The following is a 19,837-nucleotide window of genomic DNA, read 5'->3' as shown; positions in this document are numbered from 1 at the left end:
ACATACGAAATAACCAACAAAGGAGTATTTGTATATACTCGAGAAGAAATGTGTTCGGGACCTGTAAACGCTTTCAAATGGCGATCTACGGGCCTTCGATATAAAAATAAATTGCATTAATGCTCGTTTCCGTGTAACTAATTATTCGTTTCTTTTTTCTCTTTCCCTTTTTATATGGGCTGTTAGCAATGTTTGTGACTATGTGATATTGAAGGAGCTCTGCATTGATTGTTTTATTGGACGAGATAGGCGTGCCAAGGGTGAACAAATGAGAAGAGTTTTCAACGCAGAGTTCTCAGCACGTTGGCATTTGTCGACGGAAAAAGAAAGGAAATAAGGAGAGAAATTCATGGGAATAATAATTGTTCATGTATCCTGCTCGTTCTAAGAGAAAAGAAAGTATATGCTAAAACTGTGCGACAGATAATCAGGTGTGAAAACATTGGTTGTGCCGATCATTGAAAAGCGCAGCACAGCTCAAATGACGGTGGTGGCAGAGTTTTTATTTGTTCGACCTTTTCTTGCACACAGGCGAGAAAATGGTGTTGTTGTCACTTGGGATTCTTCCGGTTTCCGGTAAAATGATGAGTATACAGATGCAACATGCAACGCGGCTTTGCCTCCCAGGCTCCTGTGCCGTCCCTCGTGGGGAACAGATGGCACAAACCTTCTGGTTAGAGCAAATTTTTAAAAACTGCCGCAAAGTTTCCCGACAGCACATTAATGAAATCCGCAAATAGGTACCGTCTTTGCCAAAAGTAACCTGGCTGCAGGCTTTGCTTCTCAGGCGTGTTTTAATCCCTTAATCTATTACAAAATGCACAAAATGGTCTCCACAGATAAGGGTGAGTGGTTTTCTTCCTGTACAAGCGATTAAGAATTTGAGATTTTCCATAAACGCTGCAGAGCTAAGGAGCAAACCCTGCAGCCTGGTTACTTTTGGTAAAGAAGGTATCTTCAAAACAACTGTACCCAGATCTGCCGCCGTTCTCGTTTGAGCGGACGCCGGTAAAGATGAATCGGTTTAGAAGCATCCTACGAGTTTGCGCAGCTTTTAGTTCAGCCAAAGCACAACATGTGAGCCAAGACTGCACACTCTGCGCATCCCAATGTACATTCTGGCTGTCGCCAGTGCATTCCGGTAACGAAGGAAGCGCCGAAAGGCGGCGCCACCCGTCAAGCTTCCCTTAAACGTGACAAGAATGAAAACGATTACAGCAAAGCATGCAATGCGAAATAAAGGCCATGTTTCAAATTATTTATTTTCATAAAAATCAATTTCACTCGAAGAAAGATCAACAATTTGTTTTAGGCTGCGTTCGAACCCACTAGCCAGACACGTTGCCGATAAGTCCATGTCAAGCATGCGTGTACGGCTGAGGAACAAGCGGTGTTTTTATGCATATCGGATGGTTAAGCTTAAGCTCCGCCCTTGAGGAGAAGTCCAAGCGAAAATGATCCGTTGTCGATTCGTGCACAATATATAGTTAAGAATAAAATTAACCAGATTATTACGTTCCATTGAGACACGCGTGGCTGTAGAGTTATATAGCGCTCTATTAGCAATATATGCAGATGGAAGCCGACCTCTCCCGCTCAGCGCCTCCGCCCGAGAATTTACATGGGGCTTCCCTTAAAAAGAAATCCGGGCTGTTTACTTGGCCCCTATGACTTTTTTCTTCTTTTTTTTTTTCAGAACTGCAATGCCTCAATATGGGGATTATACCAGGATTAATCAATTCAACAGAAGCACGTAGAACTGTCTCCCGGTATGAACGTGAAAGGACGCTCGCGCTATGCATTGCCGTGATGCCCGCTCCTCATGCTTCCTCTTGTGACGCTGCGCGCCACCACGTGACAGGTAGCGCCGTTCCCTCTGTGCACTTTGTGCTTCTCTGACGGTGTCATCTCCACTCATTCTCTTCCCCTGACGGCGCCTGCTCCACTAAGTCACATGATGTGGCGATTGAGGCATACAATCGGATGTATATATGTCGACGGTTCGAGCCCCTTTTGTAAATTAACCTAGCTCCACCTTGCCTAGCAGAGACGAGCTAGATGGGAAGTGAAATGGTGGGAAGCTGTCCAGAACGCTGTGCAAAAAGCGATTGCGACACAATAGGCAAAATGGGGGCATACCAAGATGATTTGTTGGGCGAGTTAATAAAAATACTTTGTTAATAAAAATAGCGCGAACAGGAAGACACAAAAAAAAAGATACAAGGAAACTACATGACAAGCGCTGACTCACAACTCAGCCTCAGCTTATACTCCAAGGCCCAGAAAAAACAAATGTGACGAAAATGAAGCTTTCGCGTGAAACACCCCTGGGTTCATCTGCTATACAAAAAGTCACTCAAAAAAGAAGTCGCTTTGCTTGAAAGAGATATGGGGGACATCTGGCCCCATATAGCGGTCCGTGACCCAGGGTTATCTGTTGTACATGCCGTCGTCTTACTCGCCGCATCGACGGCTAGGCACCGACTGTTGATACACCATCTTCATGGGTACCATCAAGTGTTAACTTCGACAGACTTATTTTGCTATTAAGGGTCTTTTCTTAATAAACGCTGCTTTCTGAAGACACTCGTATGCTGAGTACGAACACGACACCTCTCAGCACAGCACCTCGCGATAATAGTTTTGCGAAGCTGTTAAGAAGGTGAATTGAATTTCAATATGCGACACAGATGTTGTAGAGTTGTTTTGGAGATAACCTAAGTGGTTCTCGTAGCGAAGAACATCTAAATTATTACAAATTTTTGTATCCTTTAAAATATTTTGCTCTTATTTTTGTCCACTGACTCGTAATGAAAAGTGCTTCAAGCTATTTGAACGTTTTGCGAGGTTTTATTAAAACATTATAGTGCTTAATCATTAGTTCGCACTTTTCTTGCATTATAAGGACACCATTGTGCTCGCGATCAGTTAAGAGCAAATCCGTTTAAGACAACCGACCAAAATATTTGTCGAGTTCCAATATATTAGAAAATATTGAAGTTTGTTCCGAGTCCACTTTGTTGACAGCCGGCTGAAGAGGTTTCTATTCGTGCTCACGCACTACAGTCAGAACGGTCCACTTCTTTTTTGCTGAACATAAATATTTTCTATGTAATAACGTTTCTGTACTAATGTAATAGTGAAAATGCTTGTGGCTATCTTGGCACTTCAGGTCATTTATGCAAGCAACCGATCTCAAGCAGTGTATACTGAAGCAGTAATATCAACAAGTCCTGTCAGAAAGTCTATGTACAGTGCGTTCAGTTTCTACCCAATTTTTGGTTAACCTGTGCGCGTAATGCGTGGCTGCGGCCCAATAGCCTGAAATATTCGAGCGCGTAGGCGCGGCCCGCTCCCAGTCGATCTTCACAGCTCACTATATTCATTTAAAAATTATCTTTAACATGGATTCCTGACAAGCTTCTGTGTGTTTCCACACGAACTCAGTCCAACCCTGTGGATTATTTTCTTTACCGCGTTTACCCTGTACTACGTGCTCTTTCCTTTACGCTGTAACGCCTTCCTCTGGATGCACCAAGAGCGCGGTCGACGAACGGCCGCTGGAAGAAGAAAATTGTGATCAGTCAGCAATTGATTTGTACCGCCCGTTTAGTATTTTCGAAGACTTAACAATTTGAGAACATTTTTTACCAGACAGTACTATGGTATGTCCCCTTGGATTAATTTATACATAAAGCACCCCTTAATCATATGTATTCACACAAGTCCGTGCCTGCCGAAGAGAAGAGGGCTCGGATTTGTATATAAAAGTCAACCATTCAAATGACAATGATCGGTGCAAAGGAAACGACGTACCAAGACGTGCTGCTGTTATAAATTTATTGAGCCGTTATTTCTCAAAGGAACCAAGGAAAATGACCAACTTATTTTTCCTCAAATCTGCACTGACACCAGCCCCATAACTGCGCTGAAACAATGGTGGTGACGTGATGTGAAAGCTCCATCTGCGTGGCTTTCCTCTGTTTCTTATTATCTTTTTGTTTTGTGTGTAGTAATTTTGATTGCCGGAAGTTCTGAGTCGTGTGATTTTAAGATACGTTCGAAGTTAGAACAATTGACTGTTTGCCTTTCTTTCTCTACTCACGATAAGTACCTTGGGACATCGAAGTGGTCCGTTTTGCCCCATCCTTCTCCGAAACCTGGTCCAGCAAATCAACTGCTCCCACCGGATTCAATGACCGTTCTTCTCAATGAGCCCTCAAGATTTTGCTCGGAAATATATTTTGTTATTGTTGTTGTTGCTGTCGTTTGAAAACGTAGACAAGTTAACGTTTGCTATTGTTTTGTCAGCTTATTTTATGCAAACATACCGTGTGACCAAAGTTGCACCCAAGGTCCTAAGAAGTTTGACGGGCGCCTACTTATTAACCGCATATGTGCCATTGATTTTAATATCCCATATTGAATGGCAAAATTGAGCACACCAGAGAACAGTGAGATCATGTTACTGTACTTAGCTGGCGCAAAGATCTTGCAGCGCGCACAGCTGGCCTCAACTCCCGGCCCTATTAGCAAAGTTATCACTTTCCACTCCCAATCTTGCACCCCTTCAACTTACAGCAACCTCGGGCAAAAGTGATCCTCTAATTAATCTACTTCAAAGCATAGATAAGCTGGACATCTCTCATTGTTTTCAATACTGAAGCTCAAGGCTGAGGCACGGGTAGATGGGAGGTAAGCAGAAGAGCCCTGATTTTGCTACAACACTCAGAAAAATACGCGCGCACAGTCGCAATCAAATCGTGTGAACGCACAAAATCTTTATACATACAGTATATAACGGGTAGAGTGCAGTGTAAGTGCAGTTTAGCACCTTCAAGAAAAAAAAAGAAAGCAATGTACATATGAAAATTGTGGAAACGCCAAATAATGTAACTACTCCGGTGCTCTATTTTAGACATAAAAATCTCCCTTCAAATAGCCTTAACCTAATCATTCCAAATGTATGCAGCTAATTAGGTGGGCCACCAGGCTCGTCCACAACTTTCCACGGTGCTTCCACTCTGTGCACCCTTACTCCTAAACTCGAGCGCCCCCGCCCCCCAGAGCCGATCCCAGCCGACGCTCCCCGGGTCAGGTCCCCAACAGTGCGCCCCTGGAGCAAAATACGCGCTGAGGAATGGGAAGAGAGAGAGAGAGAAGCAAATAAAAAACGAACGGCGAAGCGAGAACCAGGCGACCTGCAAAAAAAATAGAAAATATAGATGAAAAGAGCGGGCCTTTCATTCTTTCCACCCCTGGTGTCGTGCACACGTGCCCGCTTGCACGTCTTTTCAGAGGCCGGGTGGGGCCGTAGGCACAAGAGGTGAAACGGGCTCACAAACTATCTAAACTAGCTAGCAGGACACCGGGGTATAGCTCTGTCTGGGTCGGGAAGGTGGGTCAGGTCAACACCTTTCTCGGCGCACGTAATGCGGGCGCGAAAGGGAAAGAGCTCTGCGTTTATGAAGGGTGTTCATAAAGTTCGTTTTATTGATATGAAGAAAGGCAGATTACAAAATGTGGCTTCGGTGTGAGTTTCATCATTGTGTACATATTCTCTGTACAAGAGCAAGAACTTTGGCCACTGATCGACGAGCTGGCGCGTACCATCGCTCTATAGACCTCTTCATTATTTGCGTTCTGGAAGAGCATTCACTTGAAAAATTACTTCTTTGTCTTCCTCTAAGTGTTTTCGCGATTTGTGTTCATCGAGGGAAGAAAGAGGAAGAAATTATTTCGCGTGAGGTTGAGTGAATATGGAGGATGATGCAATATTTGGTAGCCTAAGACGGCCGCGTGTGTCAACGTCCCCTGAGGTTAGTGAAGCGCCGTATCGTCATGGAGCAGACAAAAATATTTTCGCAAGCGCGCGGCAACCTTCGTCGTACACCAGTGTAAAAATTAGTGAGCCCTTAGTCCGCACCGTGATAGTGACAGTGATGATGACAGGGAAAGTTGATTATGATAATGACGTCAGCACTCATGGTCGACTGTGACGTCATCACCTGGTGACGACATGTCATGAACGGACGTGACGTCGTCATGAGGTCACATCCGAAAACCCGTTGCTTTCGAATCAAATATAGAGTAGGCAGAACTTATACAATAGTGATGACATGCTAGCACTGCTGTATCATTTATTGACATTCTTATAGACTTGAACATTATCTCTACACACAGATATCAGCTCGCCATTAATATCTTTTTTTTTTTTAATGGCTGCCCTTTATATGCAGAAAGCGGATCGCTCTTAGTGCTTCCAATTTCCCGGGAGGTACTGCCATTTTTAGTTTGAAGCCACAGCGATATTCTGGGGTGCTACATGGACCGCGGTTTTTATTTTCCGCTGAACATAGACAGTTTTAAAGTCATGTTATGCTGACGACACAAATTTTATGAACGCCCCTGATATCAGTTCCGCCAAGCATTTTTATACTGGCAGCCACAGTCATCCACCATCCATAAGATTCCTTAAACCTGAAGCTAAAAGTATGACTTCGAAAAAAAAAATGAAGAAAGGAAGGAAGTTATGAATATTGCTCATTGTACGTTCTTTTATTGAGTTATTACCAAGAAGTGCATATATCCATCAACCGAGTCAACTAGGCCTGTCGCATGCTAGCTGTGTAACCAGTTATGCAGATATATTTAAATATTATTATTATACTGTGGTAAATTTCAGCATACTAATTTGTTTTTAAATTGTATGTGAAGAAGGGAAAGGTTAAAAATGTCGTACGGGAGAAGTGGGGTATTTAAACGGAAATAAATTACTAAAACAGGCTGACCACTTGACAACCCTGCTTTGGCGACGAAAGATTATTTCTCGGACTATAGGGCAGACATTGCACACGCCGTGTGTAATGCCCGCACTATAGTCCATGACGCCAAACTTTCGCTTACAGCGTGTGGGTGCCGACAATAAATAATTCTGCTTTTTTTGTTACAATTGAAAGTGTTTACGCGCGCTTTAAATTCGTGTTCTCAAGAATTAGTAGCCAAACGCGCCTTATTGCTCCCAGAGTCGACGATGGTCACACGTGATACAAGAACAGTGGTGCACGAGCTACAATATTCATGCTTCCGTCGGTCATTTCTCAGCTCGCTAGCTTGGCGCATGTGATGAAAAGGAGGGTAAAAAAAAGAAGACAAAATGAAAGCGCTAGGTCAGGGGTCTATTTATTCTCACAGTTAATTTTTCTCCGGTTCCTTTTTCGCCAAATTCCGCACTATTATTGTCTAGTTAGATACCAACATTTATCTTTCATGATAGCAAAACCTTCGAATCAACAGTTCATCAAAAAACTAGTTTATGATTCCGTCCAATAGCCCTGTCAGTACCACAGCAAACATGTAGTATCGCACATGTCAGAAACGTGGCGTAACGAATGCTCTATGCATATGATAATTCGTTTCGTTTGTGGGGTGTAACGTCCCAAAGCGACTCAGGTTATGAGAGACGCCGTAGTGGAGGACAAATTTCGACCACGGGTTCTTTAACGTGCACTGACATCGTACAGCCCAAGGGCGCCTTGCTTTTCGCCTCCATTGAAAAGCGGCCGCCGAGGCCGGGATTCGATCCCGCACCCTTGGGAACAGTATTCGAGCGCCGCAACCACTGCGCCACCCCGGCGGGTGATAATCATATGATCATATTAATTAGTCGGATAAAATCTTAAAAACACATTTCACAAAGCACCTAAACATTTCAACATAAAAGGAAAAATGGCTATCAAATTAAAGATTTACGATACCTCGGCTTCTTCAGCTGGTTTCCCTATTGCTGCTGCTCCTTCATCAAGCCGAACAGTTGTATACAAATGCGAGAAGCACGATATTAATAGCAACAGGAATCCCGTAGGAGCTATCCTAATAAGCGCGAATAGCTTTTTTTTTTTTTTCGTTACCGAGACTCTAGCGGCGAATTAACGCCGTGATTTCAGTCGACTCCTCAAAAGCGGCTGGCAAGGTTAAGGAATACCAGTCACCTGCTTTTCCTTCTCGCGGTATTTACCGACATGTGAAACGCTCTTCACTACAGTCCGCTCGGTTCCCTGAGTGCACGTCCAAGCTCAGTACTAAATCTGTTTTGGCTTCTGCATATGTTATGCAAAGACCCTGCATGGATGGCATCTTTATTTGTGCAGTTGATACAACCAGCCAGCTAATGCTCATTTTCCGCGTTACCTAATCTGCAACCGGCATTCAAACTTTCCGTTCTGAACTCTATTGCATCCGAATTTGTTCTATAATGATCAGTTGAATGCTGCCTTGAGGAGAGTGGCGCAGTTTCTTCAGCGATGTCAACCTCCCTAAGCGCAGCAACTGTCCGGTTACTGCTTTAAACGGAAATGGAAAATCAAGGGCGCTTAACGGATGGATGAATAAATCGAACTTGCTTGTCAGTACGCGTACAGTACGTTTAAAGGAAAACCCGGAAATGAACTGGGATGTAAGATAATGATTCGAATCAATTTTGAGGCTTTCCTTATTCTGACTGCCATGGTCCAAAAGTTTCGACAGTTTCTCTCTCTCTCCCCCTCTCTCTCTCTCTCTTTGCATGCTCAGCTATTAAAGAATGAAGGAATGATTAAGAGAATCCGTAGACACCTTTCTTGCTTCCTACTTGCTTAGCCCACTTCACCTCAACAACGAAAGCTCACTTGGTTGCAGCAAGTATGATAGTTGAAAGAGTTAATTAATGGTCGTGTAGTTCATGTGTTATATGCCTTAGGAGATGTCGACGTGGTTCCCATCATGGATTCACGCCCACTTGGTCAGGAACTAGAACACGCATTTGTGGCTTCTTCGTCGTCTGGCTGGAAGCCAGCAGCGCCATTTGTTGGACAGAGTCACTTACAAATGCTTATCTCACAAGTAAAACAAAGGCCACTGTTCCAATCAGCAGGGACTAGCAGTTGCTTCTTGCTGCCAAATTACTAATTTTTGCCTATACTCGTTAGTACTCCAGTACTTATCCTATTACCCTGCTGGTACCTTTCAGTCTTCGAACACCGAGTCATCTAGGATTCACGCAAAAACAAAAAAAAAATTGTTTGTGAGGTATCTCACGTTCACCTTTATCTCGCATTCATTTCAAAACAGCTTTTCGGGTCAAGTATTAGAGGCCTAAACTTGCAGCAGGCAGCGAGGTAAATAGCACTTGTAGGCTTCCCTCGGTCGCCGAAGGTTGCTTCGCCGTCTGACTCCAACGCATTGCGTGAAAAAAAAAAAATGTTTTCTTTGACGAAATGCACAGGAGGGTAGTGTGCATCGCTAATTATCAAGAGATTGCCCTCTTGGCAAGTACCTATAAATATTTATAGTATGCATGGCATGCTAAGGGCTGTCCATCTGACAACTGTTCCTGTTTCTGAATACGTGGGCGCCTGGTAACTACTATTAAATCGATCACAAGTGCATACTATTATTACCCAGAAAACTGACCGAAGTGCGACGCTTTTAATTTATTCTGCTTGTTTGTTTGCGCACCTGTATGTGCGTGTTTGGTGATTGTTTTCTTGGCTGCTATATTGTTTGCACGTTGTTTTTGTTGTTTTAGGGCGCACTGAAAAGGACGGAAATACACAGCGGAAGGGACGTCCCACAAGAGCTAATACATCCTCAGGATCTCATTTCTATGGAGACGACCAGACTCCATCCCCTTGTTCTCTCTTGGTGAGTATCGAACCTCGGCTCGCAGCTATCGCAGAATGAGTGAACCGTGCTATTATTATCGCAGAAAAAGGCTTCATCAAATTTTCCCGACGACTGTCGTAATTCCAGAGACATCGGTGCTGGCGCCACGTTTCCATCACAGAGGCGCGTAGCCTATCTCGGCTGATTTTCCCGGTCTGCCAAACCAGCGTGAAATACCGACCGTTCACGCACTAACGCTTCACGGCACGTATCATCTTCGCGTTTCTCAACGGAATGAGATCCGCTGTGTTCATAGTCTCTCTGTGTGTGTGTGGTGCGTAAGGGGCGCATCTTGGTAGCATCACGCTCTGATTGTCGTTTGTGCGTGTGATTTTTGAAGCACGTGAGCGCAGGGTAGGATTTAAGGGGGGGGGGGGGGGGGGGGGGGGCACTTAGCGAGCGGCCTTTCTTTCCCTCATTGAGAAATTATAAAAATTTTAACTGGGAAAGGTACGTAAAACTCCATGCTTTGTTGCAAATTGTCACAAAGTGTCATTGTCAACTTCAGACACGCAGAAGCGTATGCAAGAACTATAACGGTATCGCAGAACAACTTGAAACTCCAAAAGGCTATGTTTCCACTTAATTTTTTATTTTGTCTATTGGTTTATTCCATGCCCCGGATGTACGTCTGCATAGTTATTGTTGTTCGGCGTTACAAAAATAGACGAGATTTCCGATTTCTAATATGCAACAATACTTTCTAAGTATAAATCCACATGCCATTTTTGAAACTCCACAACTTTCAATTTACAATTCCATAGTTTGTCCGTAGAAAGGTCAACTACTCTTTCCAGACCAGTGTATTTGTACGGCCAATGGCAGTAAAGATTTGTTCAGAGCACAGCGACTTGGTGGGCTCGCAGAGCTTTGCACTTCTGATAGTAAAACTCACTTGGCTAGGCTAGCGCATCAGGCGGTGGCAGAATGAAGGCATGAAATAGGACATGCCAGGCAGTTTTGCCTTATATGTATTATGTTGGCCTGAGGGAAGACCTATTGAGGCCAGGGAACATGTGAGGCTGTTAAACGGTAAAGGCCATGTGGATGCATTTATATGAACCTCGCGCTCACTGCAAAAGGTGCGAGCCACGGTTGCATGGTATAGATTCTGGGTAGAGAGTGCGACACAAACGCACAAGCAGCGTTGGCAAGCGCATACAACGTATAAAAGGAAGTGGGAAAGTGATTGAGTCGGCAATATGCATTTACCTTCTTTAAGATCGAACAGGTGTATTTTAATGGTTTGTGTGAATATGGCATCAACTGTTTGCGGGAATTCATACCGTGCTTTTCTTGTTCCTTCCTTTATTTGGCTGCCATAGGTCATAAGTGAAGCCATACGGAAGTCACTGCATGTCTCGTGCTTTCTCTTCATTGGTGTCTGTCTTGTAATGTACTTCCTGAAAGTACTGCAAGTTTTTGTTAGACAGGATAGTAAGCTCACACTCAGTGTGTGCGTGTGAGAGAGTGTTTGTGATATGGTGAGGAAAAGGTAGAAGAAAGAGCGCATTTCTTCAGTACATGATCACGATTTCTCAATCAGCGTCGTGTGAACCTGAACGACCATACAACAGCAGAAGACTGCGCACACTGCTTCATTTCTTGTATAAACAATCTAGCACGTTGCACATAACCTTTCACTCACGCTGCTTTAAAAATGCTTTTAGCAGGAACGGCGCCAGAAAATTTGTAGTGGGTGGCGCGGAGAAGAAAAGGGAAATCGTGGGGCGAATTCAGTTTTAAGTAAGTAAAAGATGACTTAGTTGCTTTCCTGCTTAGAAAGCTGAAATAAAATAAAATGTGGCAGTGACTAAAGCTCAATTCAGTTGCCAACGACAGGTTCTAACATACAGGCTTCATTATTAGGAAAGGTACTTCTTGTCAGCGTCTGAAGTCCGCAGACTGTCTATCTCTCTGAGGGCTGTCTATCCCTCTCTCTTTTTCTTTTACTTTACGTGGCAAATCTTTGTGGTGCCGGCCATCACACTTTGATTCCATTGGTGTCGTCGATGGCTCTTCGTCAGGCGGGTGGCACAAGATGAATGCAGGCATGATACAACTTCACCGAGTGGTACGTATGCCAAACAACCTTGACTGTGACTTGTGTAAATAACCAAAGCGTTCAAGCATTCTTGGGGGCTACATATAGGTTGTCAGATGAGCTTACCAAATAAAAAAAATATAAACTTTTCCGAAAATCATCATCAAGGGACATATAGGAGACTACATGTTCATGATAACAAAATTTTGCTATCATATAGTCGTTGTCGAAAGAAATATTTAGTTTAGAACTATGACCGTCGATCATGCTGCATATCGGGGCTTTAGTCAAGCAAAGCACGGAACAAGTACTTACTCCGCCTGTAGTTTGACTGTTTATGAAAAGATCGGGTGGGGACAGAAAAGACACGACGGCTGTCTCGTGCTCGGTTCAAGCTTTGATTTAGGAGGGGGCGCTAGCATCGCAAGGCGGACGTTTTCGTTTGCCTCGGAGGTTACAGCACCATGCGGATAGCGCTGCGTGCCCCTTCAGCAGACGCAATGTCTTGGAGACGCCTAGACGCGGCCAAAAATACCGCACAGTTCGAGGAGTGCCCGAGTCTTTTTGCCTACATCGCGGCTCCCAGCCGTTGCAATTGCCGACGCTCCGCGATTACTGACGACGAGGTATGTCCATCGGTCCACCTCTAGAGAAAGTCCGGCGCTCGTCATTGGTCTGCGTATATCGGTGTGCGAGCCACACCATTGGTCGCCGGCCCGATGAGGCCGGAAGAGGCGCGCTTCTTGTCGAAGCACACTGCGCACGTGCGCGCCCAATGGGGCAAGACCTGACAGCTACCGGCAGCGGAGGGCGCCGCACAAAAAACAAACAAGCCACCGACGGCAACGCCGCGCGACCACAGTCTTCTCTCTCGCCTGTGAGGAGAAAGGACTCGCATCACTCTCCTTCTCTTTCTTCTCTGCCTGCCGCAAAAAAAGAAAAGAAAGAGCGCGGGACTTATAAGATCTCCGGCAGTCGGCGGTCTGTTCAATGCGCTCTCGTGTTCTCTCAGTGGAAGGAGCAGTTCGCGCGGGCATTCGCTCCTCTTTTGACGGCGGAGAGAGAGTGAGGCGATAGATAACGGGCAACTCCCTGTCTTGTCGACACCAACGCAGCATCGACTAGGAGGCATCATGCTCGCCCTTGCGGCTATAATTGTGCTGGTCGCACTCAACCCAACCAACGTCCAGGGAAGCGTCCTCCGGGTGAGTTTACCATGCTCACTTTTGCGATGAAGCCTTCTTCGGTGAGAATCCACCGCTCATCCGTCACCGCCATCCCTCGCGCGGGAAACGTATCCGCTCAGGAACCGCTCGACCAAGATATTTACGCCGCTCACCTACACTCGTAAAAAAGCCATGTGGCAACTGCGGCTTGAGTGTGGCGCAATCTGTGCCAATTTTTCCCCCACCTTTTCTTTTGGCCGTTTGTTATTGGCCACTGCCAATCAAGATTGTTTGTTATAGGTGTGAGTTCCGATGGCACAAGACGTTGAAATTAACCGGGAATGGAATGCTTAACAAGCACCGCCGCAGAACAGCGAACCAAAAACTGGACCAAATCGATGGTTTATTTGATATACAAATTGAGCACATTGTTTATTACCGGCCCAATTTATGTTTCCATACTCCCAAAGCTTTTCCTTGCCTACGATTGAAGGTACGGGAGCCACAGCATAACGATTATAACGCCAAGTGACACATTCACTGCAGTTAATATCGCCTTGCAGCCGCCCCATCAACGTCACTTCAGCCATATCTTCAAGGCAGTGAGGGAATCGGCTTATACCCCGTACTAAACTCCACCGCTTCCGCTTCAGCGTTTCGTCCGGAGCCATGGCTGCGGCCTTAGGGCCACTTAATTCTGTCAGTGGTTAACTACACGCGAGCAAACTAGCCTTCGCCGCTTTGAAGTCTCCTTGAGTGTTTCGTTTTTGGCGCAGCAGAATCTGTGTGCCAAGATGCACCCGCATTTCTGTTTGTTTCTCATTCAGCGTTCGGTAGTGCAATGAAAGATAATGTAATCGAGCTCGCGCAGATACATAATAAGGGAGCTAATAGCGCGGTCTTTCATTAGACAAAGTGAGCACGCGCGTTTTCTTCCGCAAGAACGCAGGCGCATTTTTCAACTCAGCAGCTTCGGGACGTCACACGTCGGCCAGCGCGATGACCTCACCACTCTTTCTCCGCGTGGAGCAATCTGTCAGGCATATATGATCTAAAGAGACTACTAAATTACTCGCGAGGATTCGTGACCATGTATATAGGATTCCCTTAATGGTGCGTGCCGAGAGGTAAATGAAGGTGGCATACTATCATAAGCGGTGCGCTTCTCAAACTTTATTTAATTCACTGAGGGGTAATAGTGCTTCCTTTTATTTATTTTTTGTCCGCATTCATCTCAGCTGCCAAGTATCATCAGGTGACACAGACAACCCACTTTTTATCGTTGCCTCCCTACCATATATATATATATATATATATATATATATATATTGGCCAAGCTGGTGAGAGCTTTATTTTATTTTTGCCGAGGTTCGATCAGCTGAATCCTCTCCACCTTACTTAGCATCTATAGTCAGATATAATTAAGGTCTCTAGTGACCGCAACACTGCATTTCGCCGCAAAGGAATGTACTACGTTGTTATTTTTGTTGTTTTATTTTAACAGGACGGTAACCAATACAAGAAATTTTAATCTCAAGCGTTTTGATGCCGCCATCTTGTTTGATAGCCAAAGAATAAAAAGCTGATTTTTTTTACACCCGTCATTCGCGCGTCGAGTAACACCAGGTGCAGAGTATTATGCATTGTTTGTTTCCAACTCCTGCATTTTTTTAGGCTGTATCTAACAAAATTGGGCAAATGATATTATATTAAGGTAATTTATAAACTCGCTCTCCATCATAGTAATTCGACTTTATATTGTTTGCAAGTTATGGAAGTGCAGCTAATGATTTGATCTCAATTATGTCCGCAAAGTTCTTCGCGCACTTTCACTGCGGCGAAGCAAACCAATTTGCTATCAGTTTTCGTTCTCAGGCAGCTTCTACATAGAACACTGGCCTCCTTTAGAATGAAGGTGAAGCGGAAAAAAGTGTGTAAACAAAATAAGAATTGCCTACGAACTCCGTCTTTAAGGGCACCACTCGACAGCTTTAACGGATCGTGTCTATGGCTCACCCCCTTGCGGTCCCTCGTTCGCACAGTCACTGATGTGAACACTCGCTCGATCCCTTAACCTGCGCCTCTGTTATTTCGCACATACTCATTAGCACATAAGCTAGCTCATTCTGTCAAACGCCATCCGATGTACGTGTAAAGATTCGATATAAACGATCTCACGTGGAATATATGTGGTTAGCGTGCCTGGTGATCTAAGAGGCGCGGTTCTATGCCCATCTCTTATTTTTTTACAGTTCACTTTATTTAGTACAATTCCGCTATACTTCACGTGTGACGTCAAACCTTTTCGACCAAGCAGGATTTTCGTCTCACGTCCCAAAGGCTGGTGCACATACAAACGATTGAGCGAACTCGGCGGCGAGCGGCAGCGACAGAGCGAAAAATTTCCAGCGTGTCGGAATTATACGTCGCTCTGGCCGCTCGAGCCGTCGCAACAGTTGAAAAGATGTTTTTGCGTCGCCGCGGCAGAAATCGCTAGCGTTTTCGCTTGCATATGTGAAACCGGCTTCACACTTTGCTGTTCAAAAAAATGAACAAAAGAGAACAATAGATTCCCTAGAGTCGCCTAATCATGTGGTGAATAGACGTCAACTTCGAAGATAAGCGCGCGACATATATATTGCTACCACGAATTCGGGAGGGCAGTTTTAGCTCCCTTCTTCTACCAACACGTGGCGCATGACTATAGGAACTAATATATTAGAACTAGTGAATGAAATATGCTGAGATAATAAAGCTGAAATCGTATGGAAGTTATAAAAAGTGAGACAACAGTCGAGGTAAACAAAAGCAAGGATGTCCATTACCATTCCTGTTGTTCATATGATTACCGTATTAAAGGAAAGTTGCAAGAAACTAATTCAGACTAACATGTAGGGGGGAGGGCTTTTGCCGCGCGAGGAGGACTTATTAAGGCGAAAGCCTTTAATGGCTCATGCTGTCGTGGACAAAAAGTGCCCCGCTTTTGCGGCGGCTCTGATTGGACGAGGCGGGATGACGTCATAGAGGTATCGACCAATCACAGAACCACCACAGTATGCGCGAATTCGTGCCTTATATGGCCATATGGCAATCAATGAGTAATTACTCATTAATGCCTATTTAATCACTAAGTAATGATTGATTAAGTAATTCAATAAATAACTAATTAATTGTTTAATTATCTACTTAACGATTAATAAATGCATAATGCCTAACTATTAATTAATTACTAATCAGTGCCAGCTGCGTAGCAGAATTCGGCACTCAGGCTTTCGCCTTTCACTACTTTAGTCGCTAAAGCCCCTCGTAATTTTTTGTTGTCCGATGGCGGAACGGACCACTGTCAACTATATATATATATATATATATATATATATATATATATATATATATATATATATATATATATATATATATATATATATATGTATATATATATATATATGTGTGAATGAAGCCCATAGCATTATTGGTATAGAACAGCTATGAAGTGCAGAGAGATATTTAAGAAAAAATAATGATGTCATGGCGATCTTGAGCCTAAAGGCAGAAATTGAACCTCGGTTAGCTGTTGGCAGGTTAGCATCAGGTGCCTCGACGAAGGCCCAAATGAGGCACTGATAGAGAAGGGCATGGTCTAGGCATCATCAAAGCTTGGTGAAGTAAAGTATTACGTCATGAACGCCTGAGAAAATTATAGAGAGTAACAAGCAAGCAGCTAAGGTATTCAAATACCTATACGCAAAGAGCGTTGATTCTCACTGAAAAAAAAAAAAAAAGAAAAGAAAAAAGGACAAGAACACTAACCAGTAAGTATGCAGGAAAGCAGGCCACAGAAAGAAAGACCCTCTAAATTGCAGGTAAAAGACGCAATGCATAGTACTGCTTCAATTGAGTGGATAAAACGCACAACCTAGAGCAGCATATATCAGCAAATAGAATGGATAAAACACAAGGAATCGTTCTTTGGTAGCTAAAGAGGCAACCCCATTCTCTTTGAAGCAAGAATAAGCTGTCCTAAAACACAAAGCCTAAAAAAACAAATTGAGTTAGAAAGATTACACAGCCTATAGGAATTCTGCAGGAAATCTGCAGAAACAACGGAAGATATTTACCATGTGCCAGTATCCATCAGGATGTCGAAGCATGCACAGTTGCTCTCTTCGAGGCCCCTATAGGGTTTAGAGCCAGTGTAATGTTCATGAATGAATCAGCGTATACAAGTTAAGGATTTAAAATCGGTTGAACATTAATGTCCGTAGAGATAATATATAAAGACAAATGAGTTTATAAAGAATACCATTGTTTTGACATATTGGTTAGAGATATGAGCAAATGTTTAACATGGTGGCGCCTGCCACCATCCCGTTACAAAGGGGCGGTCTGTATCATCCACCCGTTCGTCTATCCAAGGCAGTCCTCTTTCTCTAGAAAAGCAAGACGCGTGGTTATAGCGAAGGCAAACTTCGTGAGAATCTATGCTGTGTACAATTAAGATTCGGCTAAGCGCCTTGTATGCGTACGTGGGCCCATTGGCATAGCCATGAAGCCTAAGATGGAGGTAAACATGCTGTGAAAATGTCAATATGCCGACAAACACGGTACTGAATGATTGATAGCCCAGTCCCTGCTCTATACGAGCCGCGGGCAAATATCAGGTGGGTCCATAGGTTTTCAAATATCGTGTTTATGTCGTTGAAAAGTAGCTTTGAATTTTTGTTGCTATATTTTTTCCCTTTCGTGAGTCCATTTTTTTGTTTCACTTTTCGGCCGATGATTGCGGTAATGCATGTGAACACGAGATCCCTTGAGGCACACAAAAACTGCAATGTAACCGCTGCTTTATCGCTTTAATTCATTCTCGAGCGCATAATTATGCTAAACAGCTCCAGAGGCCGGCATCAAGTGAACACAGAACTATTATAATGAAGTTTTTGTATGCCTCTGTGGTCTATTGTTCAACTGTGACGCATCAACCGACTTTCGAGTGCTCAAAACGAAACTACGTAAAGTAAATTCAACTCTAAGCTAGATGCAGAGCAGGCGCATTTCAGGGGGCGATTTCAGTTCACTAATGTCTTACATATCATTAGAAAGTAAAAAAAAAAAAAAAAAAAAGGCTGCGAAAAGTTTGGAGGTTCTACAAATTTAAATGGGTAAGATGATGCGTGCATCGAAAGAGGCTGGCTCTAATGTGTGCAGAAAATCACCTAAATTTTGTAGAAAAGCGAGTTGGTTATACGTACGATCATTTGTAGCAAATACAGCAAAGTTCTGCCATTCGATCTGTAAATGCCGCAAGGCTTGCAGTCGCCAGCAAGCAGCTGCCTAAATTTTTCGATAACGTTAGCTTAAAATGGTGTACTTTCTATAAACACATGCATATATGATGCATGCACACACACTACTTTAAACATCATTGTAATATGTAATTCTGGACAGAATGATGTATATAAGAAGTTACGACGCTGTCCAAAGCAGTTATGAAAAGAACTGTCTATCGCACTTTAACTATACTTAGCTTTCCCGTTTGAGTAGTCCTACAAAACACTTTTATTTATTGCCGTTTTTTTTTTTTTTTACACTAAATGAGACATTCATCTGTATACGGTTTACAACATCGGAAACTCTTATTAGTCATTTGCCCGCGCGCGCCCTTTTTTAACAAGACGCAATTTTTGAGACGAAAATTAAAAAGGCGCCTATGTACTGCACGCGAGTTTATTTGACGTGTCTCAAGCAACAGCGCTGCAGCTAGACCTCGAGGCATATTCCATTCTTCCATTGTGGTGGTATAGGGGCAACCTCAATGCTAACTGACAGATCAATTTTATATGTACATGGGCGCAATTGTACCTTTATATATGCTTGCCAGTTACCACGAGTTGTTTTTTTTTTGTATTTTGTATTATTTATGTTATGTTTTCGCGCTAGGTATTAACGTACGGGCACGCCGTAAGCACGTTTCCCACACCTCCCATACCGTTGACAGTGATAACAAGGCAAGAAAACTGTTTATTCCTTTTATGATACAGCGAGATAAACGTTGCACACAACGAGGTTGCAGTCAGAGGACCAGTCTCGTACATATTAAAGAAAAAAGTTACCGATTACACTTACGATAACTCCTAAAATTCAACTAATTGCTGTAATCAATGACTGCTCTGGAAAGCAATTGAAGATTACAGAACCGTAATCTATTACTATTGCATTACATTTATCCAAATTTTATTGTCATAACACTAACTCAATCTAACTGCAAAAAAGCTAGTCTAGCTTGCTTGAATTTTTTTTAACTGATAATTTTCAGCAGTTGTTTTCTAAATTTGTCATCGCTGATTTCGCAACATTGCCTAGTGATAGACATCAGCCTCTACACTGAATGCTCTCTCAATGTAATTTTACAAAAAGAATTTTTGTACATTTTAGAAGCCGTACACACGCCACCTATATCTCATCCGTGGAACGGCTACTGAATCGAAAAATGTATAGAGCGCCATATAAAACTTAATGATAGGCTAATCTTGACTGGTGATTTTGAGAGAGAGAGAAAGAGACTCTTTAATGAAAAAACAGACAATTTTGCCAGCTTTTAGATTTCGCTGGCATGCTACTCTGTGTAGGAAGGGGAATTCGGGAGAGAAAGATTGGAAAAGGAATGGTGAGGGAAATTTTAATTTATCAAAAACAGAGTGGACTGGGCATTCGTTCTCTACTTACGCCACTGAACAAATTGTGCTTGACAATTTCATTGTCTTGGGCATTCAGATAGTTAAGGATTTTATTAGCGTTCACAATAGTTCGGGTTCATTTATTCATAGGTATCTTCCTCTGTAAATGGTGCTCTAAAATAAAATGTTGAATGTTATGTAACAACTGGTATTTCTGATCACAAAGCTGTTTTACTGACATAATTTGATCGCCG

The 19,837-nt window shown here is 43.4% G+C and overlaps 1 protein-coding gene across 1 annotated transcript in view; it reads left to right on the top strand.

The window, feature by feature from the left end:
• The first annotated feature begins 12,210 nt into the window (after positions 1-12,210).
• LOC146197542 (uncharacterized) overlaps positions 12,211-19,837 on the top strand; it is a 44,161-nt gene continuing 36,534 nt past the window's right edge. Inside the window, exons 1-2 of the mRNA XM_084597195.1 lie at positions 12,211-12,372; positions 12,862-12,951. Of these exons, the coding sequence (XP_084453321.1) occupies positions 12,211-12,372; positions 12,862-12,951 (252 nt within the window). The remainder of the gene's footprint in view (positions 12,373-12,861; positions 12,952-19,837) is intronic.

The sequence above is a fragment of the Amblyomma maculatum genome, chromosome 3 (genome assembly GCF_055883805.1).
Source record: "Amblyomma maculatum isolate TAMU_Amacu chromosome 3, ASM5588380v1, whole genome shotgun sequence".
Classification (NCBI taxonomy): domain Eukaryota; kingdom Metazoa; phylum Arthropoda; class Arachnida; order Ixodida; family Ixodidae; genus Amblyomma; species Amblyomma maculatum.
This window is presented reverse-complemented; position numbering and strand designations above follow the sequence as displayed.